We start from the raw sequence: 21981 nt of genomic DNA, 5'->3' as shown, positions 1-21981 counted from the left end.
GTATGGTGTAAGGCGTATGGCCTTCATCAATCGAGGAATTGAGTTTAGGAGTCGTGAGATAATGTTGCAGCTATATAGGACCCTGGTCAGACCCCACTTGGAGTACTGTGCTCAGTTCTGGTCACCTCATTACAGGAAGGATGTGGAAGCCATAGAAAGGGTGCAGAGGAGATTTACAAGGATGTTGCCTGGGTTGAGGAGCATGCCTTATGAGGATAGGTTGAGTGAGCTCGGTCTTTTCTCCATGGAGAGACGAAGGATGAGGGGTGACCTGATAGAGGTGTATAAGATGTTGAGAGGTACTGATCGAGTGGACAGAGGCTTTTTCCCAGGGCTGAAATGGTTGCCACAAGAGGACACAGGTTTAAAGTGCTGGGGAGTAGGTAGAGGAGATGTCAGGGGTAAGTTTTTCACTCAGAGGGTGGTCGGTGCGTGGAATGGGCTGCCAGCAATGGTGGTGGAGGTGGATTCGATAGGGTCTTTTAAGAGACTTTTAGATAAATACATGGAACTTAGTAAGATAGAGGGTTATAGATAAGCCTAGTAATCGCTTCGGTAGGGACATGTTCGGCACAACATTGTGGGCTGAAGGGCCTGTATTGTGCTGTAGTTTTTCTGTTTCTAATAAATTACCCTGAGGGCTGATGAGGATTCCACAGCCCAAACATTCACTTGCCTGTTTCTCTGGACAGATGTGGCCTGATCCGCTTGCTGAAAGCTCCCAACCCTTTCTGCAGCCTTCGTTTGAGAGCTGTTCTTCTCCGAAGTATGACTGCACCACCCAGTGGCCTAAATAAGAGTGATCCCAACTCAGCAAAAATACCAAGAGAAAGATGAACACCAGCCTGGCTGCAGCACTCAGGCTGTAGAGTGAAGATGGCAGGTTTAGACTGGCGGGGGGAGCAGGGATAGTGTTGGAATAACATTCCCACCATGTTACCTGGCCTCAAATAAGATAGAGGAAGGCCAGCCACCTGAGAGACACAGGACGAGGGCTGTCCTATGATGAGGTTGAGTAGGATGAATTCTAGATGTCTAGAATTCAGAATCTTGAGAGATGATCTTATTCATGGGATCATAAAATCTCTACAGTGCAGAAAGCTATTCAGCCCATTGAACCTGCACCGACAATAACAATCCCACCAATCCCCGTATGGCCATGTATTTACCCAGCTAATCCCGATGCTAAGGGGCAATTTAGCATGGCCAATCAACCTAACCTGCATATCTTTGGACTGTGGGAACAAACCCATGCACACATGGGGAGAATGTGCAGACTCCACAGAGACAGTGACCCAAGCCGGGAATCGAGCCCGGGTACCTGGCGCTGTGAGGCAGCCGTGCTAACCACTGTGCCACCAGACCGCCCTATTGAAACATAGATTCTCAGAGGAGCTGACAGGGGTAAATGCTGAGAGGTTGTTTTTTAAGCATTAGTGTCAGAATAAGGGATTGATCATTTAGAACTGACATGAGGAGAAATTTCTTGGCTCAGTTGTGAATGTTTGGTGCTCTCTAATCCTATGGGCTGCAGGAGATTGACAGATTTTTGAACTCCCAGTGAATTAAAGGATATAGGTATCAGGCAGTCGGAGGTGGAAAATAAACCATGACTGTATTGTAATGCAGAAAAAGCTTGCGGGCGGGCGGGGCGGGGGGGAGGTTGCATAGCTTATTCTTACTTATTGTTAGCTTGTTTCAAAAGTAAAGTTGCTTCCCAATGATGCCATTTTAATGACGGAACTGCCCACGATAATAACTGGCAGCCAGCATCCAGCCCACATGAAAGCAGGACAATTTGTAATGGATTATTTTGGGCAAGGAGGAACAAGAATGGTTCTCCTGTATACCTTCTGCGCTAGCATTTATGATCAACACGAGCCTCTTCCCGCCGTACCTCCTCTCTTCCCATTACCATTTCCTTCTGTGCTTTCTCTCTTGTACTCACCTACTTTCCTGCAGCAGCACTTACACTGCAGAAGTACAACGTTGTAACACTCCTCTTCCTTGTTTCTCTTTCCCAATGCCACTGCATCTCCCTGCATTAGGTTAAACTCTCCCAACAGCATTGGCAAACTGTTCAGTGAGGCAGCTACATTTGTCCTCCAAGTTACCTCCTGCATGCTGCTCCTGCATCCAGTGAGTGGGAGAGACGGCAGGTAGGGAGAGTCAAGGAGGGAGGTGGTGACTGGCAGTTTGTTTTAAGACTCAGTAACCACAATAAAATTAAAATGGCGGTAGCTCTATCAGGGAGTGTCCCTAATTTACCACCACACTGAAACAAAACTGCTTTTAAGTCGGGAAACTTGTATATATAAGAAAAAGAACACAGAAACCACACCATCAGACTGTGTGGTATGAAGCCCCACACCACACCAGTTAACTGTATGCCATTACCAGCAAACAGTATGGTATCACTGTCACAGTGGAAATGCTTTTCAATAATTAAGAACACACAACTGAGAGTGTGGCATGACAAGGTGTATATTTAGTGTGCACAGGATTCGTGTACCTACACGACATGAATAGAAATGCAGAAAGCAGTCAGTTCAATTGAACAAGAAAAAGTCCAACAATGTTCAAAGTTTTACTGTGTAACCAAAAGAACAAACGGGAATGCACAAACTGCCATCAATTTCAACATCTGTGTTTTAAAAACACTTAGCAACTTCCAACATTATTCCAAGGATAACAAGTACAGTAAAAACAAGCAAGGCAACAAGAAACTGTTTATATTTCCCACATGTTTCTTGTTGAAAACTATCAGCTGCAAACCGAAGGATGAGAAAGAGCAAGTTTCAAACTCGATGGTTGAAGAAACTCGGGTGGAGTGGGAAACAGGTCCATTGGATATCTCTATGAACCAGGACAATACTTCTATAAAGTTAATTCTGTGATTGGGTAACTGTGCAAATAAACTTAGATAATTTGGAAAGTTTGAGTCATTTTACAGTGCAAGAGATGGTATTTGGTTGGTGCATTTTTTTCAAAAGCTGTACAGCACAATTCAGTAAAGGTCTTTTACTTTTCTAGCTTTATTCCATCATATTTCTCAGAGACATCCCAAAGTGCTCCAACCAGAAAAGATTAACAACCATTTTGCACACAGAAAGATCCAAACAATAAAGGAGCGGGCTGATCAGTTAATTTGTTTGGGGGGAGATGAGATGGTGGGAAAAGAAGCTGCCCAGTTTTAACCAATTTTTAAAAAAGCGTTGTGAAGCATGAGAAACTCTTGTTGCATTTCAATAAGTGCCACGAGGGTCCGTTAGGTCAGCAGATTTAGCATCTTGGTTTAACACCTCAAATCAAGGGAAAAAGCTCAGGAAATCTAACAGTCTCTCCACTCTGTACCCAAGTGCCAGCGTAAATGATTATTGAAGATTATTGACCATTAAGTATTTGGTGACAAGACAAGCCCAGTGAATCAGACAATATTTCCCACACCACGAACAATCATCTCACCGTCTGCTAGTTCCTGTCAGATCTCAGTTGAAGCTGTAAAGGGTGGACTGTTTTCAAATTAAGTGGTGCTCCGCAACTTGCAATGGTTTCCGGAGTTTGTGCTGCGGAGTCAAGTGAGAAAATTGGGGCAGAAGAACCGGATACAAATTACTTTGTGAGGTTAAAATCTCCCCAAGAGATTAAAATAGGTGAGACCTGAAGCAAATGGAAACAAGTTTCCATGATGGATTTATGGCCTATGTGGCACTGGAAAATCGAAGATAACGACAAGCTCAATGGCTTGGCAGCTAAATACTGGAAGGATGTTGAGATATTAACCTAACATGAATGGTGAATGCTAAAGGAATTAGAGCCTCTAACTAAACTGTTGCCAACTTGGTTCTGCTACATTACACTGCTCCATCGCAAGCTAATAGATATCACTCATACTTTACTCCGAACTAAATCTCAGCAAGTATCACAAACATCCTGCACCATAGTGGCCCCAGCAGCTCATCAGCTCCAGGAAATTGCAATTGGAAAATAAGTACTAGTCCAGGCAGGTGAACTGATACCATTCACAGTCTCAAATAAAATGCTCTTATACTCCTTTTATATTCCTCAATCACTTCTTCCACTTTCACTGCTGAAAACTATGACTCCTTATGCTGGTACAGTCCATGGCATTTGCCATATGCCGAGAACTTGCCTATGTGCCAAATCTGCATGTCTGAGACTGGACACTAACAGGATTTGAATTTCTGTGGGGATTCTCCAGATCGCCAGCCATGCCTTTGCTGTCATTCTCAGAATCGTCATGGACTTTTCAATGGGATAATGTTCAAGAGGACTTGTATGAAGATTTATCTCCTAAAAATTAGCTTGTTCACTGACAGCACCACATCACAGTTCAGCCAATCCATTCCTCGGCTCCCATCCATGCACATGAACTCTGAATAATGTTTAGCACCAGGAACCTGTTCGATTCCCATTCTCTAACTGGAATACAGTGGTGTCCCATTGGACCTAACCCAGCAAAGACTGGCGGTGTTCAGCTCAGCTGCTCACTCCCTTAACCAGCTGAATCAACAGGGCTACATGTCCCTTACTGGCACCAGGAACTCATCAACAGTGAGAACAATGAGAATCTAATTCCTACAACTGTCCTAATGAAACCTGTTCCTGAAACCTGGCAACCGTGCTAATTCTTTACAAACTGCCTCTACATTTCTCACAACAGGCACCAGTTTACAAAACATACTTTTAACAGGGATGGTTATAAACACTGCCTCCCCTTTCCTTACTGAATAGACAATAAATCTAACAAAGGGGAACATTGCTTGCATTCTGAAGCAAATGCAACTTTTGCTGGACGATTGGCGAGGAATGGTCTGTGCTCCAGAAACACACACTCAGAAGTGAGGAAATTAGAACGCACAAGTTATTTACGTTATTCAATGAACAGCTAAGAATGAAAGCAACAACATTGAAGTATAAAAGGTAACACAATTCACACTTTCAAGTGGTGCTCTGCATTGTTTTACAAATTCTGACTTAATTTTCTTTGTACAGGTTTTTCACTGTTAAACAATTTTGTCCCTTATTTTAATGTGTTGAATCTGCCAACTTGAGAATCAATTATCCTATATCAATTCTTTAGATATAAAAAAAATTGCAATAATATTTTTGAAGCTTCTTTCCTACTCTTGACGATCTTTTTCAGAGAATCACCAACTTAACTGTTTGTGAAGAAACTGAAGTGAGAAGTGGAAAGGAGGTGGCTCCTTACAGGACCATGCCTTTCATGATCATCTCAGGGGTAATCTCTTTTTTGGATTGACTGTTCACTGACTGCTAGCTCCTTGCTGCTCCCAACTTGGACGATTTCGATTGTGTGGTTGGAAACATCCCCTGTAAGTTCCTGTCGCTCCAATTTCAGATCACCTACAGAGGCAGAAAGAATACATGAGGATTTGTAGAAGAGATTAATCAATACAGAAACAAGGAGAATTAATGAGTGAGAGAGGGAAGGGCAGTCAGAGAAAGACGATACATCAGAGAGGAGGAGGGGAAAACGTCAGAGGAAGAGAAAACTTCAAACAGCAGAGGCCATGTGGTTAGCACTGCTGCCTCACAGTGCCAGGGACCTGGGTTCGATTCCCGGCTTGGGTCACTGTGCGGAGTCTGCACGTTCTCCCCTTGTCTGTATGGATTTCCTCCGGGTGCTCGGGGTTTCCTCCCACAGTCTGAAAGATGTGCTGGTTAGGTGTGTTGGCCATGCTAAATTCTCCCTCAGTGTACCTGAGCAGGCCCCGCAATGTGGCGACGGGAGGATTTTTTACAGTAACTTCATTGCAGTGTTAATGTAAGCCTACTTGTGACACTAATAAATAAACTTTAAAATTTATCAGAGAGGAACTCAAGAGAAAGTACCAGAGAAAGAAGAATAGTGAAATAGAGAGATGGGAGAGATAAAGTCAGAGGGAAGAGAGAAAAATTCAAAGAGGAGTGAGCAGGTCCGAAAGAGGGGAAAAAAGGTCAGAGAATGAAGTGAAAAAAATTAGAGACTGTGAGCCAGAACCAGGAGAAGAGCGAGCCAAAGAATGTCAGAAAATGGGAGGACCAGAGCTAGAGAAGAGAAAGTGAGAGGGTAGTCAGTAGAAAAGGAAGCAAGCAAAATAAGTGAAGCAGAAAAATAAAATGAGGAAAGTTCAAGATTCAGAGAAAATGAGGAGGAGAATTAAGAGCCAGAGAAAAAGAGGGAAGTCGGCTTTCTGCTCCCTGCATCAGTGGCCACTGCCAGGATTGCATCCAGTCCCCAGCAGCAATCATTGCTGGAGCTGGGATGGGAAGGTAAGTGGGAGGGGTATTCCTAGACTAGGCTGGCAGACCCTGGTGAGGGCGAGTGAGGGCCGGGACTGGACAGGCCGGAAGGTGTGGTTGGGGGGGGAGGGGGAGTTGGGGATATTGGGGCTGCCTTCATTGGGCCCAAGAGTTCTTCTTTCTCTGGTATTTTCTCTTTGAAATCTTCTCTGATCGCCTCTCCCTATCTGAAGCAATCTCTTCCTCTAACATTTTGCTTCCTTTTCTCTGACACTCTTTCCCCGCTCTCAGAGGTACCCCCACTTCCCTTTTCTTTTATTCATTCAGGGAACACGGGCATTGCTGTCTGGCTGGCCAGCATGTATTGCCCATCCCCAGCATGTATTGCCCATCCCCAGCATGTATTGCCCATCCCCCAGCATGTATTGCCGATCCCTAGTTGTCCTTGTCCAGAGGGCAGTTGAGAGTCAACCACATCACTGTAGCTCTGGAGTCACATGTAGGTCAGACTGGGTAAGGACGGCAGATTTCCCTCCCTACAGGACATTAATGACCCAGATGGGTTTTTCCAATGATCGACAATGGTTCCATGGACATCAGTAGATTCTTAATTCCAGAAATGTTTTTATTGAATTCAAATTCCACCATCTGCCATGGCGAGGTTTGAACTCGGAACCCAAGAACATTGGCTGAGCTTCTGGATTAATAGTCTAGCGACAATACCACTGGGCCATTGCCTCCCCCTTGCTTGTCACCAACCTAACTAGTGGAAACTGCTGGGCTTCATATAATGTCCACCATAGGAAAATTTACAGCGGAGTTGAAAGGGGCCCTCCAGTGGCCTTAATTTGGGGCCTCAATTGGCCCATGGACAGGTGAACTGTCCAATGCCTCCCACACCACGAGTACAATTGGGGCAAGGACTGGCTGCTAGGTGTCAGGAATGCGTCGGGCATTGTGCCTGATTTTCTGCCTCTCCTTCGCCTGCTAACCTGTGCCTGGGGAGCCTATTCAGCCCCAGAGACAGGCAAGAGGCAGGTCAGAGTCATATAAAATATATAAAGTGAGTGGAAGCATCTTTAGAGAATGTGCCAGCTAAAAGTATCGAACCTTCCATCCTGCAATCACACTGACAACAGTAGACTACCTAATTATGCTGGGTTTTCAGCTAATGCGACCTAAATTGTGGCATTTAGATATTTACTTGGAAAGGGAGCTAATTACAGGATAAAAAAGAAGAAGGAGCAGGTTTAGAGGAATAGCTCTAGTTGGGAGAGCTAACACTAGAAATGAGCTACAACTTCTATGACTCCATACTTAGGACCCATGCGGGTTCCCGTTGGTACACCTTTGATTTGGAGAAAGTTGGGTGAGTTAACGGAGAAATTGTTGAGAGATAGAACGAGTTCAGCAGGCAGAGGATGGGAATGGTGGTGGATGGGAATTGTTCAGGCCTCTTTTCAAGGGGTTCAATATATATTTCAAGAGACTCCATATATAATTTGAAGTTCTCTACCTGATTTTCCTTTAACCATTTTCTTCCTTTTAACCACATTCCTTTTAGTTGGTGATGTGATGTCCTTCTTGATGTGAAGGTCATTAGTTATTTCAACAGGTTGTTCAGTCTTTTGCTGAACTGGATGCTCATCTGTAATGAAGCAGAAACCCCACATTTGTGCACATTACAGATTAAACAGATCAATCATCAAATCCACACACAGCCCTGAGCTCAGAAATTTCTCCTCATTGTCCTGGACCTCAAGACGTGTTCAAAATTCAGGTACAACAGATAAAAATTCAAACGATAAGGATTAGAAAATAAATCAGCTGGAACTTTCTTTTGTATATAAGAGTTGTAAACTTGATGGATAGACACTAGGGAAGCTATTAAATTGTTTGGGGGCAAAAGATAATTTTACATCTGCAGACAGAATGGATTGAAAGATACAGGGCAGAATTTTCCCGTCCTGCCGGCCACAGTAATCGTAGCGAGCGGCACACGGACCATGCAAAGGTCTGTTGACCTCGGGCGGGATTTTCCAGTCTTGGGGCGAGCGTGGCTGGAAAATCCCACCTGTAGTTAAAAGGTATAAAGCCCTATTCCTATTCCTAAAAAAAACTTAAACCTTCCAATCAAATTCCATCAGAAACCCTCAGTCCACTGAAAAGCAGAGCAGGAGGGTGAAGGGGAGACTTCACACTCCCTTACTCAAAGGGTTAGAAATTTGATTCGGCCCTTTAGCGGGCATGAGGGCTGTGCAGCATGAGTATCCTTTGTCCCATTGGAGTGATGCAAGAAACATATGCACCTAGTGCTGACTTTTCATCTGAATGATTGCAGTGTATAGTCCAATGCTCAGTGCTCAGTGTGCCGTTGATTGATTTCAAGCTCAGGACGGTGCCCAGAAGTATGTGTGGATAGCATGATGCATGGCTAGCCAGCAACTTTTAAAGACATAGAACATAGAATAGTACAGCAGGAACAGGCCCTTCAGCCCACAATGTCATGCCAAACATGACGCCAAATTAAACTAATCCCTTCTGCCTGCCTTGGTCAATATCCTTCTATTCTTTGCATATTCATATGCTTATCGAAAAGCCCCTTAAACGTCCCTATTGTATCTGCCTCCACCGCCACCCCTGGCAGCGCATTCCAGACATCTACCACTCTGTGTAAAAAACCTGCCCCTCACATCTCCTTTGAACTTTCCCCCTTTCACCATAACTGCATGCCCCCTAGTGTTAAGACAATTCACAGGGCCTAACCGCCTCCTATTCACCCTGGATGTGCAATCTCTCTACACATCCATCCCACACCAGGATGGCCTGAGAACTCTTCGCTCCTTTCTTGAAAAGAGGCCTGATCAATTCCCATCCACCACCACTCTCGTCCACCTGCCGAACTCGTTCTATCTCTCAACAACTTCTCCGTTAATTCATCCCACTTTCTCCAAATCAAAGGTGTAGCAACGGATACCTGCATGGGTCCTAGCTATGCTTGTCTTTTTATGGGGTGTGTGGAACATTCCTTATTTCAAGCCTACCCAGGTCCCCTCCCACAACTCCTTTACTGGTACATCGATGACTATTTTGGTGCCGCTTCATGCTCTCGTCCGGACCCGAACAAATTCATCAACTTCCCTTCCAGTTTCCACCCCTCACCTTCACCTGGTCCATCTCAGACACTTCCCTTCCCTGACCTTTCTGTCTCCATTTCTAGCAATAGACTATCTACCAATATCCATTACAAGCCCACTGACTCCCACAGCTATCTGAACTATAGCTCTTCACACCCCACATCCTGTAAGGACTCCATTCCTTTCTCTCAGCCCCTTCCCCTCCGTTGCATCTGTTCCGATGATGCCACTTTCCAAAGTGGTACTTCTAGTATGTGCTTCTTTTTTCTCAAACGTGGTTTCCCATCTACAACGTCAACTGGGCCCTCAACAGCATGTGGTCCATCTCCCGCGCCATGACCTTCACCCCCTTCCCTCCCTCCCAGAACAAGGTAGTCCCCCTTGTTCTCACATTTCACCCCACCAGCCTCCACATGCAAAGCATAATCCTCCACCATTCTCACCAACTCCAGCGTGATACCAACACCAAACACGTCTTCCCTTCACTCCCTCTGTCAGCATTCCGCAGAGACCGTTCCCTCCGTGATAAATTCTGGAGATAACCCCCACTATACCCAATTCCTCTCCCATCACCCATGGCACCTTCTCATGCAATCTCAGAAGGTGTAACACCTGCCCCTTTACCTTTTCCATGCTCACCATCCAAGGTCCAAAACATTCATTCCAGGTTAAGCAGCGTTTTTCTTGTACCTCTTTCAATTTGGTCTATTGCATTTGCTGCTCCCAATGTGATCTCCTCTATATCGGAGAGACCAAGCATAGACTGGGTGATCACTTTGCTGAGCACCTTCGCTCTGTGTGTAATCAGGACCCTGACCTTCCGGTTGCTTGCCATTTTAACACACGATCCTGCTCCCGTGCCCACATGTCTGTCCTTGGCCTGCTGCAATGTTCCAGTGAAGCTCAACGCAAACAGCAGGAACAGCATCTCATCTTCCGGCTAGGCACTTTACAGCCTTCCAGTCTCAACATCAAATTCAACAACTTCAGATGATTAGCTCTACCCCATCTCGACCCCTTTGTTTTCATTTTATTTAATTTTTAACTGTTCTGTACCCTTTATTTCTTTATTGTCTTTTTTATTTTCTTAGCGCCCCCCCGCTTCCTTCCCTTTGCTTCCCCTTTCCCCAATTTTACCTCTCTCCCACCCATCTCCCCCCTCCCCCAACATCTTCATTTGTCACAGCTTACCCTCTCATTTCAGCTTCTCTGCCGTTTGGCCATTCACACCTTCTATTCTCTCTATGGTACCTTTCCCCTTGTTTCTGTGGCTATGACTCATCCTTCATTCCTTCACCCGACAGTATAAATTTCTCCCATTTTCTATGCCTTTTATCTTTGACAAAGGGTCATTTGGACTCGAAACGTCAGCTCTTTTCTCTCCTTACAGATGCTGCCTGGCCTGCTGAGATTTTCCAGCATTTTTTCTTTTGATTTCAGATCCCAGCGTCCGCAGTAGTTTGCTTGTATCGGACATTTCAACTCTGGGAAAACCCTATGAGTGTCAACCCTATCTATGCCTCTCATGATTTTATAGACTTCTATCAGCTCTCCCCTCAGCCTCGCCTCTCCAGAGAAAACAACCCTAGTTTGCCCAGCCTCTCCTTATAGCTCATACCTTCTAATCCAGGTAGCATCTTGGTAAACCTCTTCTGCACCCTCTCCAAAGCCTCCACATCCTTCCCGTATTGTGCAACCAAAATTGAGTGCAATTCTCTTAAGTGCAGCCTAGCCAAAGTTTTACAAAGCTGCAACATGACATCCTGGCTCTTGTACTCAGTACCCCAACCAATGAAGGTAGGCATGCCATATGTCTTCGTTACTACCTTATCAACATGTGTGGCCACTTTCAGGGAGCTATGGACTTGAATCCCAACATCTCCCCAGCTTAAAGGGGAAAGAGAGAGATAGAGAAGCAGGGAGATGTGCTTTGGTGATTTCTTTCAGAGGACAGCTTCAATTGTCTCCAAATTATCTCCAGAGATTTTTATAGAGACCAACGTAGTGATGTTTTGATAGTGTCATCTTCATGTTCAAATCCCTCCTTGACTATGTAACCTCTGCCAGTTCTACAACCCTCCAAGTATGGTAACTTGCACATTCCTAATTTTCATAGCTCCAGCCCTTTATGTGCTGAGATTGTGAGTCTGGTACTCCCTCCCTACATCTGTCTGCCTCTCTACCTTCCTTTTCCTCCTTTAAGAAACTCCTTAAAATCTCTCTCTTTTACGAAGCTGATCACCTGTCCAAATATCACTGTGGTTCAGTCACAAATTTTGTTTGATAATGCTCCTCGTGCCATGGGAAATTTTACCACTTTAAGATGTTACTATGGTTTCCTACACTGGAATTAGTTGGCTCACATTAACCTCTCTCTTTTCAAATAGCGAAGAAGTTAAAAAAAAAGCACAGTTGGAAGATAATTATGATCCAGGGAGAACTTAAGTTGAAATCTAACACCTGAAGCCAACACTATGTTATTATCGTTAAACTTATCCTTTCCAATCAGAACTCTAATATTTAAGGAATGCCCTTGTAATGTCTTCTCTCAGTTAAGAGTTTGAAGGTCTGCAAACTATGTACATGGAGCAACTATTAGGGATGTGTCTGTTGTTAGGAATTCTCACTAGATTACACAGATAAGATTTTCAGAAATCAGGAGTTATCACTCCTGGGCTTAGTCATTGTCTTATCCCTGGATACACTGACTGTCTTGGCTTGGTTTTGTGCCATTTGGTAGCACAAGCTTTCGGAGCGCTGCCCCTTCATCAGGCAGCACTCCGAAAGCTGGTGCTACCAAATAAACCTGTTGGACTTTAACTTGGTGTTGTGAGACTTCTTACTGAAACCTCATTTTGGAGGGACTAACAAAGGGAGAAAAGAAATTTATTTTGTGCAAATTTGGAAAAATTAAGAGAGATTTATGCACAACAACTTGCCTTTGTACACCTTTAATGTGGTAAAGGCAGTTCTAAGGTGCATAATTTGCCACTGTTTCACGTAAAGAAATACAAGGACAGATGACCAAAATCTTACTGAAAACTGTTAGTTTGAAGGAATGACTTAAAGGAGGTGTAGAGAGGTGGAAAGATCTGGGAAGGAAATTACTAAATGCTGTTCCCTAAGCTCTGGAATTCCCTTTGAAAATTTAGTGGTGGGAAGGAAATTAGGGATCTGCATGAGTGTAGAAATGGAGGAGAGCAGAGATCTCAGAGGGTTGTAAAGTTGATGAAGGCTTCAGAGACAGCAAAAGGTGAGGTGACGCGAGACTTGATCACTATAATGTTCCGCACTGCTGGACGGGAAGCTATTGTATTTCAATAAGCAGAAGCTTAAGATGGACTTGATGTGATCTAGGATTCAGGTAGGAAAGGTTTGGGTACGTTCATGGTTTATAAAGAATGGAAAATGGAAGGCCAATCAGGAGTACGTCGGAATGGCCACTGCTGGAGTTAATAAAGACACAAATAAAGGCTTCAGCAGCAGATGGACTAAGGGAGGGATAGAGACAATAAGACATAGCTACAGTAAAATATTCTCTCACTTAAACACCAAAACTGTAGAGGCCATACCTGTGCTAACAAAGGGTGATTCCTGGGCACTGCAACAGAGAATGGGCTATGTATGGTGCAGGAGTATTGAGAGCTACATGAGCAATTTTACAACAGCAAGAACATTTGAACAACATCAACCATTAGTTAGCGGTCATTTGGCCACTCAGGCCTGCTCAGCCATTTAATAAGATCATGACTGATCCGCACAATCTTAACATCACCTTCCCACCTGATTCCCGTATTCCTTGATTCCATTAGAATCCAAAAATATATTCGTCATTGGACTGAAAATGCAAAATTACCTATCAACTACAGCCCACTGGAGTACAGAATTCCAAAGATTTGGAGCCCTCTGAGTGAAGGAATCAGAAAAATAGAAACTAGAAGAAGTAAGCCATTCGGCCCTTCGAGACTGCTCTGCCATTCATTACAGTCATGGCTGATCATTCAATTCAATATCTTGATCCCCACTTCCCTCCAAATCCCTTGATCCCTTTAGCCCCAAGAGCTATACTAATTTCTTGAAATTCCACGCATTCGCCACTCTCTGGATGAAGAAATTCCGTCTCACCTCAGTTCTAAAAGATTTATCCTTTATCCTCAAACTATGATCCCTAGTTCTGGATTCCCCCCCCCCCCAAATCGGGAACATTCTTTCTGAATCTACCCTGCATAACCCTGTTAGAATTTTATAAGTTTCTATGAGATCCCCTCTCACTCTTCTAAACTCCAGTGAATATAATCCTAACCGCCTGAGTCTCTCCTCATATGACAGACCTGCCATTTCTCCTTATCTCACTCCAAAATATTAGCCCTTTATTCCGAGACAGTAATCTCTGGTTCTTCACTCTCCAGGTTAAAGTCCAACAGGTTTATTTGGTAGCAAAAGCCACACAAGCTTTCGAGGCTCTGAGCCCCTTCTTCAGGTGAGTGGGAATTCTGTTCACAAACAGAATTTATAAGACACAGACTCAATTTACATGAATAATGGTTGGAATGCGAATACTTACAACTAATCCAGTCTTTAAGAAACAAAACAATGGGAGTGGAGAGAGCATCAAGACAGGCTAAAAAGATGTGTATTGTCTGGAGACAATACACATCTTTTTAGCCTGTCTTGATGCTCTCTCCACTCCCATTGTTTTGTTTCTTAAAGACTGGATTAGTTGTAAGTATTCGCATTCCAACCATTATTCATGTAAATTGAGTCTGTGTCTTATAAGTTCTGTTTGTGAACAGAATTCCCACTCACCTGAAGAAGGGGCTCAGAGCCTCGAAAGCTTGTGTGGCTTTTGCTACCAAATAAACCTGTTGGACTTTAACCTGGTGTTGTTAAACTTCTTACTGTGTTTACCCCAGTCCAACGCCGGCATCTCCACATCTTCACTCTCCAGCAGTCAGGGGAAACAGCTTTGCAGCATCTACGCTGTCAAACCCTCTCAGAACTTGATGTTTCAATGCAACCACTCCTTATTTCTTCCCCTTAAGCTCCAGGAAATCACTTGACTTTATCTTCAATAAATCTGACTAATTATTTGTAGCAGCAACTTTAAATAATGACTTTGGCTTCAGTTTTAATAAAACATACCTCCTTTTTCTTCAGCCTTCTTTTTGGACTCCAGCTTCATTGCCTTGCCCTTACTTTTCTTCGCCATCACCTTTGCATTTACATCTTGTGACGTTCCATTCTCACACTTCTCAGCATGTTTCTTCATGACATTCTGATAAAGGAACATAGATTCATTCAAATCACACAGGTCACTTCTTCTTCATTTCCACTGTCATCCACAATCAGGACATTAAATAAGAAACAAACTTTGCTCATACAATGGGTGGCACTGCTGCCTCAAAGTGGCAGAGACCCAAATTCAATTCTGGCCTTGGATCACTGTGTCGAGTTTGCATTTCCTCCCCATGTCTGTGTGGGTTTCCTCTGGGTGCTGCGGTTTCCTCCCACACTCCAAAGATGTGTGGGTTAGGTGGATTGGCCATGGTAAATTGACCCTTAGTGTCAGGGAGAGTGGTGGGGTAAATATGTGGGGTTATGGGGTTGGGATTGTTGTCAGTGCAGGCTCGATGGACCAAACAGCCTCCTTCTGCACTGTAGGGATTCTATGATTCTAAGGAAGACGTGAGCAAAGTCTCACCAATTTGAGTTTTTTGAAGAGGTAACAATGAAAATTGATGAGGGAAGGGCTGCGGATGTAGTTTATATAACTTCAGTAAGGTTTGACAAGGTCCCACATGGCAGACTGGTACAAAAACTAAAATCATATGGGTTTCAGGGTGGGCTGGCGAGGTGGATACAGAACTGGCTTGGTTATAGAGTGATTTTCAAAATGGAGATCTGTAGCCAGTGGTGTTCCGTGTGGTTCAGTGCTGGGAGCTCTGCTATTTGTAGTTTATATAAATGATCTGGATGAATTTGTAGGTGTCCTGATTAGTAAGTTCGTGGATGACACAAAGATTGGTGGAGTTGCTGATAGTGCCAGGGATTATCAGAGGATACAACTTGATATAAATAGATTGGATGTTTGGGCACAGAAATGGCAGATGGAGTTTAATTTGGACAAATGCGAGGTGATGCATTTTGGAGGATCAAATTTAGGTGTGAATTATACTGTAAATGGGAGAACCCTTAGGAACATTGACATACAGAGGGATCTGGGTGTGCAAGTCCACAGTTCCCTGAAAATGGCAACACAGGTGGCCAGGATGATTAAGAAGGCATATGGCATTCTTGCCTTCATCAGCTGAGGCACTGAGTATAAGAATTGGGAAATCGCGTTGTAGCGATATAAAACCTCGGTTGGGTTGCATTTGGAGTATTGCATGCAGTTCTGGTCATCACACTACCAGAAGGACATGGAAGCTTTGGAGAGAGTGCAAAGAAGGTTCACCCAGGATGTTGCCTGGTCTCAAGGGTATTGGCAATGAGGCGAGGTTGAATAAATTAGGATTGTTTTCACTGGAAAGACTGAGACTGAGGGGAGACCTGATAGAGGTCTACAAAATTATGAGGCATAGACAGGGTGGATAGTCAGGGGCTTTTTCCCAGGGTGGAAGTGTCAATTACAAGGAGGCACAGGTTCAAGGGAGAGGGGAAAAGTTTAAGGGAGATGAATGGAGAAAGTTTTTTCACGCAGAGTGGTGGGTGCCTGGACGCACTGCCAGAGGAGGTGGTGGAAGGAGACCCATTAGCAACATTTAAGAGGCACTTGGATGGGTAGTGAATAGGGAGGGAATAGAGGGGTATGGATCAGGTAAGGGCAGAGATTTTTTTTAGTTTAGTTAGGGCATCATGTTCGGCACAGACATGGAGGGCCGAAGGAGTCTGTTCCTGTGCTGTACTTTTCCTTGTTCTTGAGTTTGTTCCCCACAGTCAACAATTGACTCCACTGACAGCCTCCCTATGAGCCCCTTCACATACTTGGACATAACCCCCACCTCATACCCTCATACACCTCCAACATCTGGACATAATCCCTCCCCCTAGCCAGGCCTGGCAGACAATATGGCCCTTCCCAACCTCCCCCTCCATTCCCTCTGCCGCCTCACTACATCCCTGTAATACCTTTTCCAGCATGCACAAACACTAATGCCTCTTTCTCAGCCTTCACACCCCTACCACATCTTCAGTCCTCTCCTAGCTTTCTTTAAGGACCTCCCCAAAGGGCCTTGACCATCCAACACTACCTGATGTTGCCTTCCAACCTGCTGTTCTAGGATCTGATCCCATGTAGAAGTCCCTGGCAGGAGGTCCAAACACATGGCAAAGTCACTGGAAAAAGGTCCAAACCTACAGCATAAGTTCCTGGAAGAAAGTTCGATCCCATGCAAAGTCCCTGGAAGAAGGCTCAAAGTTTTGAGCGAGGTTGCTCCATGGAGAACCTCCACTGTCTGGAAGCTGCTTGGTGTAAGACCCATGTGGATGAAGCTTCATCCACCCTGTGTTGCATGTGGTGCTGCAGATTCAGGGTCCAGTAGGTGGAGGCCTCCATCTTCTCATCTGATGTTCACAAACTGGCCAAGGCACGATGGCATAGTGGTTAACACTGCTGCCTCATAGCCCCAGGGACCCAGGTTCGATTCTTGGCTTGGGCGACTGTATGTGGAGTCTGCACGTTCTCCCCTGTGTCTGCTCCGGTTTCCTCCCACAGTCCGAAAGACGTGCTGATTCGGTGCATTTGCCATGCTAAATTCTCCCTCAGTGTTACTCGAACAGGCGCCAGAATGTGGCGAATAGGGGATTTTCACAGTAATTTCATTGCAGTATTAATGTAAGCCTACTTGTGACACTAATAAATAAACTTTAAGGTAAGTCCTGGCTTTTACACACATTAGCCCAGATGTGTTCTGAACTGGCACATTTTCCCACTGATGTCATGGAGAATTGGGCATGGGGGGGGGGCAGATTCTGGTCAGGCCCAAATCTGCATTCCATGAGAGGGATGTAAATCATGCTGACCTATAGCGGGAATCCCCATCTGCCATGACAGGCAGTGTCATGCTGTCATTTCACACCGGTGTGAAACTGATTTTTGGACCTCCACCAAATTCTGCCCCACACCACCCGCCAATGATCCCACTGACGTGGGCAAGGGAGAATTCTGCCCATGAGAATGCAGAGAGACTCGGAACTCAGAAAGTTAAGTGGCTTGAATTGTCTTATTGTCCAATGATCATAAAATGTGTATGAGACCAGGCAAGAGGACAAATAAAGATCTTGAAAGCAAAGGCAAGAGCCAGACAGGGGTGGAAAATTATTGAAGGGGCTCAAACATATGCTCATTGTCAAAGAGTGTCTAATATCATGGTTCGAACAAAGAACTGGATGCCTCACTGGATAATTGTAGCTTAAGGTTGATTTTGAAAGGACAGTATGATCTTGCCAATGAAACACCCTGCCCATCTTGGAAAGAAGAGCATAAAGGTCATTGTAAAGATAATTTAGCTAAAATAGCCCAGTCAGTTGCTAGAAGGTATAAATGGTAAGAGGTTGACCTCTCTGGGTGGTCATTTGTATGATTTTTTATAATGTCCCTGGGACTAGCAGGTGTGTTGTTAACAGATGTATTACAACAGAGTAACTGTATTGTTCAAAGCTAGTAAAAACATTCGTGCCTTATTTGAGCGCTGTCTCATTATTTCTCACATGTCCAAATAGTACACTAACCTGTCAGGGGTATGAAATTATATCTTGCAAAACCTGTGGATCCAGTGTTTCTTCTCTTTCAACTATTGTGAAGCATCACAGAATACTGCATAATGGAACTGATAATGACGAGTTTGGTGTCCACATGTGGGTTTCTGCACTCAGGTGAACTCTGTCTGCCAGTGAGGGGCTGGGCCCCTTGTTCAGTTGATGCTCCCATTTGAGGACACAAACACATTCTCTCTTCTACCTTCTTCCGTCGGGAAAAAGATACAAAAGTCTGAGGTCACGTACCAACCGACTCAAGAACAGCTTCTTCCCTGCTGCCATCAGACTTTTGAATGGACTTACCTTGCATTAAGTTGATCTTTCTCTACACCCTAGCTATGACTGTAACACTACATTCTGCACTCTCTCGTTTCCTTCTCTATGAATGGTATGCTTTGGTCTGTATAGCACGCAAGAAACAATATTTTTCACTGTATGTTAATAAATGTGACAATAATAAATCAAATCAAATCAAAGAGGGGTTGTTTCTCCCTAGATCTGTGCACTGCAAACTGCCTGACATGACACTATAACAAAGGCAAAACACAAGCAGGTACCTTGCGAGTGAAGCTCTTACAGCACCGCCTGCAAACATATGCCTCTGGGATGAAACTGGGATTATGATGCTTCTTGAAATGCAAATCCAGCAGTTGCTTCTGTCTGAACCTCTTATCGCACTGGGAGCAGCTGAAAGGCTTTTCTCCGGTGTGGATACGCTTATGCATTACCATGTGACGTTTCTGTGCACAAAACAAGAACAGTGATTGCTAGCAACTGACTGGTACTAAATCAAACTGGTTGACAGGAAATAAAGTAAGCTGAATGCTGGAAATGTGGACTAAAACAGGAATCGATGGAAACACTTAGCAGGTTGGGTAACATTGTTAAGAGATGAAGACCCTTCATTTGCCCAGAGAGCAATCCACTTCAAGGTATCATTGCAGGCATCGCACATCCCAAAGGTTTCTGAGATATCTGCTAAAATCTGTTGGGTACTTCCATGATTTATGTTTTCAACTCTTTTCACTGTAGGCCATGTCAAGTGTTTCCAATTGAAAAACCTTAAATGTTCGTAAAGCAGAAGGAGGTATCGGTTTATGTGTATGCCGGCTCTTTGCTAGACCACCATAGATTACAGTGCAAAAGAGGCCATTTGGCCCATCAAGCCTGCACCAACAACATTTCAGCGGGCACAGCAGTTGTTTCAATGAGAGTTATGAGGAAAAATTTCAGATGCAACAACTATTTCCATTGGAGTAAAAAGGCTAGGAAAGAGGTTTATTTTAAATTGATAATCGGTTTTGACAGGGTGAGCATAAAAAGGATATTGCTTCTTGTTGAGGATTCAGAGACAAGTCAACCATCACTGAGAGGAGGTTGAGTTTTCTTTGCGCACAGAGTTGTTGGAGCTCCACAAGTAGTTAAGGTTGCTGACACTACTACAGCGTTAGGGCAGCACAGTGGTTGGCACTGCTGCCTTACAGCGCCAAGGGCCCGGGTTCAATTCTGGATTCGGGTCACTGTCCGTGTGGAATTTGCACGTTCTCCCCGTGTCTGTGTGGGTTTCCTTCAGGTGCTCCTGTTTCCTCCCACAACCAAAGATGTGTAGGTCAGGTGGATTGGCGACACTAAATTATCCCTTAGTGTCAGGGGGACTAGCAGGGTAAATACATGGGGTTACAGGGCTCGGGCCGGGGTGGGATTGTTGTTGGTGCAGGCTCGCTGGGCCAAATGGCCTCCTTTTGCACTATGATATATGGTGGTCTAGCAAAGAGCCGGCATATACATCGTGTATACACACTGATACCTCCTCCTGCTTTCTGAACATTTAAGTTTTTCAATTGGAAAATTGATGTGGCCTGCAGATGGAGCTCAATGATCAGTTTCGGTAATTTGTCAAAATCAAATTAAGGCATAGCTTCAAATTGAGAAGGGGGAAATGTGAAAGGATAGTATAAAACCGCCTGTGTGAACAGGAACAATTATATAATCAACAAAAGGTGTACACATTACAAATCTTGATCGAGGCTACAGAAGCATAAAACCCAGTCTGCGACTCTTGTGAAGTATTTCTGCATACAAAAGATCCAATATAATTTACCAACTTTACCATCAGCACCCTTCTACAAGCCAGCAGGATAAATGTAAGGCTTCCTCCAATAGCCCTTGAGTGGCGAGGAAAAGTCTCAATTAATTGTGCTCCTGCTCCTTTTCATCATCCAGTCAGCATACATATATACATATATATATTGCAGAGGAGGCTGTCAGGTGAGAATAGAATCGTAGTTGCCTGTAAAACCCCTGCAGTTGAATGGTCTGACAAAACACAAAGGATCGCAGCCTCCCTCAAAAAGGGTTCAGATTTCTTTTCTGGCTAAACTTGCAGCATTCTGAATTGATAATACTGACCGCCACTCCATGGTATCAACAGCCGAATATTCAGAAACTGGTTTGGGATCCTTAAGCGATACATATAAACCTGGAGTAAACTGTACCTTCAAACACTTCAGCAGTGTACCTGTTTACATGCATAATCACACTGGTCGCACTTGAAGCGTTTCTCATTCCTGTGGGTCTTTTGGTGCTGGATAAGTGCATAGCGCTCATGGAACGTAGCCTCGCAATAACGACATTTCATGCTGGAGCTTGTGTAGGAATGCTGCTTTCGTAGATGGACACCTGAAAGGTTGCAGATACAAGTGACAATTTTAAGAAGGCTATAAACAATAAGGTTCAGCCTTTATCATTCTTGGGAATTTTCAAAGGATATTGGGATAGATTATTGAAAGGGTTAACAATCACACAAGTTTAAAAATCACATAAGCTGCAAGTTGCTTGATTCAGTCATACAAGGAATGCTATGAAAAAACCCCACAGATCTTGATTAAGTCAGACCCAGAAATGCGTCAAGAATTATGTATAGCTGCAGCTTGTTCCTGTCTTCTAACAAGAGACAATGGGATGTGGGAGTTGATATACCACTGGTTAGAAAGATAATTTCATAATAACGAAGAAATGCATACTTGGTGATATTTTAATTAGGTAGACATGCACAAGTTGTAATTGGATAAATATAGCCTTATGTTACACATGATATAAACTTAATTGATACTTGTTAGCGGATATTTGCCTGTGCAAATATACATCTTTGACTGGTATGTGCTAATTTCTTGTAATTGGATCTTAACTACAGTGGAGCCCCGTAGTAACACGCCCCGATTTAGCGCGAAATCGGATATGACGCGATGAATCATTGGACCCTTTTTTAAACTATTTCCGGTTTAGTGATTTAGCGCGAACCCGATTTAGCGCGACCCCGATAACATTCACGATAACATTTTATGGACCCCAACCATCGCATTACAACGGGGCTCCACTGTATAAACTGTATAGAATTCTTGAATCGGGGCTCTCCCTGGTGAACCCTAGTTGGAGAACTGGGGCCAGCCCCTACTGTAGTTTGTAATAAATGCCTTGACTGAGACTCCAAGAGTCTTTGTCTGGTTTTCTAGAGATTGAGAGAGTGAAGTACACAACAGCTGAATAGCTGTATTTTCTCCCAAACAATTATGAACATAGAAACATAAGATCTCGGAGGATGAGTAGCACATTTAGCCCCTCGTGCCTGTTCCGCTATTCATAAAATCATCTGATTGCAGTCAAAATCCAGTGTTCTGTCTGCCTCACATTGCCGTCAACTCATTTGTAGATCAATCATCTGTTTAACTTAGTCATAAATATATTCAATGACCCAGCCTCCACTGATCTCAGAGGTAGAGAATGCCAAAGATTAACAATCCCCAAAAGAGAAGTTCCCTAT

General features: G+C 44.0%; 1 protein-coding gene across 1 annotated transcript in view; it reads right to left on the bottom strand.

The window, feature by feature from the left end:
* Positions 1–2487: 2487 nt before the first annotated feature.
* Positions 2488–21981, bottom strand: part of LOC144508415 (transcriptional repressor CTCF-like) — a 41905-nt gene continuing 22411 nt past the window's right edge. Inside the window, exons 6-10 of the mRNA XM_078236300.1 lie at positions 20680–20840; positions 18719–18901; positions 14547–14679; positions 7784–7915; positions 2488–5388 (exon numbers count right to left, since the gene is read on the bottom strand). Of these exons, the coding sequence (XP_078092426.1) occupies positions 5258–5388; positions 7784–7915; positions 14547–14679; positions 18719–18901; positions 20680–20840 (740 nt within the window). The 3' untranslated portion in view covers positions 2488–5257. The remainder of the gene's footprint in view (positions 5389–7783; positions 7916–14546; positions 14680–18718; positions 18902–20679; positions 20841–21981) is intronic.

This window comes from Mustelus asterias, chromosome 20, assembly GCF_964213995.1.
Source record: "Mustelus asterias chromosome 20, sMusAst1.hap1.1, whole genome shotgun sequence".
Lineage (NCBI taxonomy): Eukaryota > Metazoa > Chordata > Chondrichthyes > Carcharhiniformes > Triakidae > Mustelus > Mustelus asterias.
Note: the sequence above shows the minus strand (reverse complement) of the source record. Positions and strands in the feature narration are given on the sequence as shown.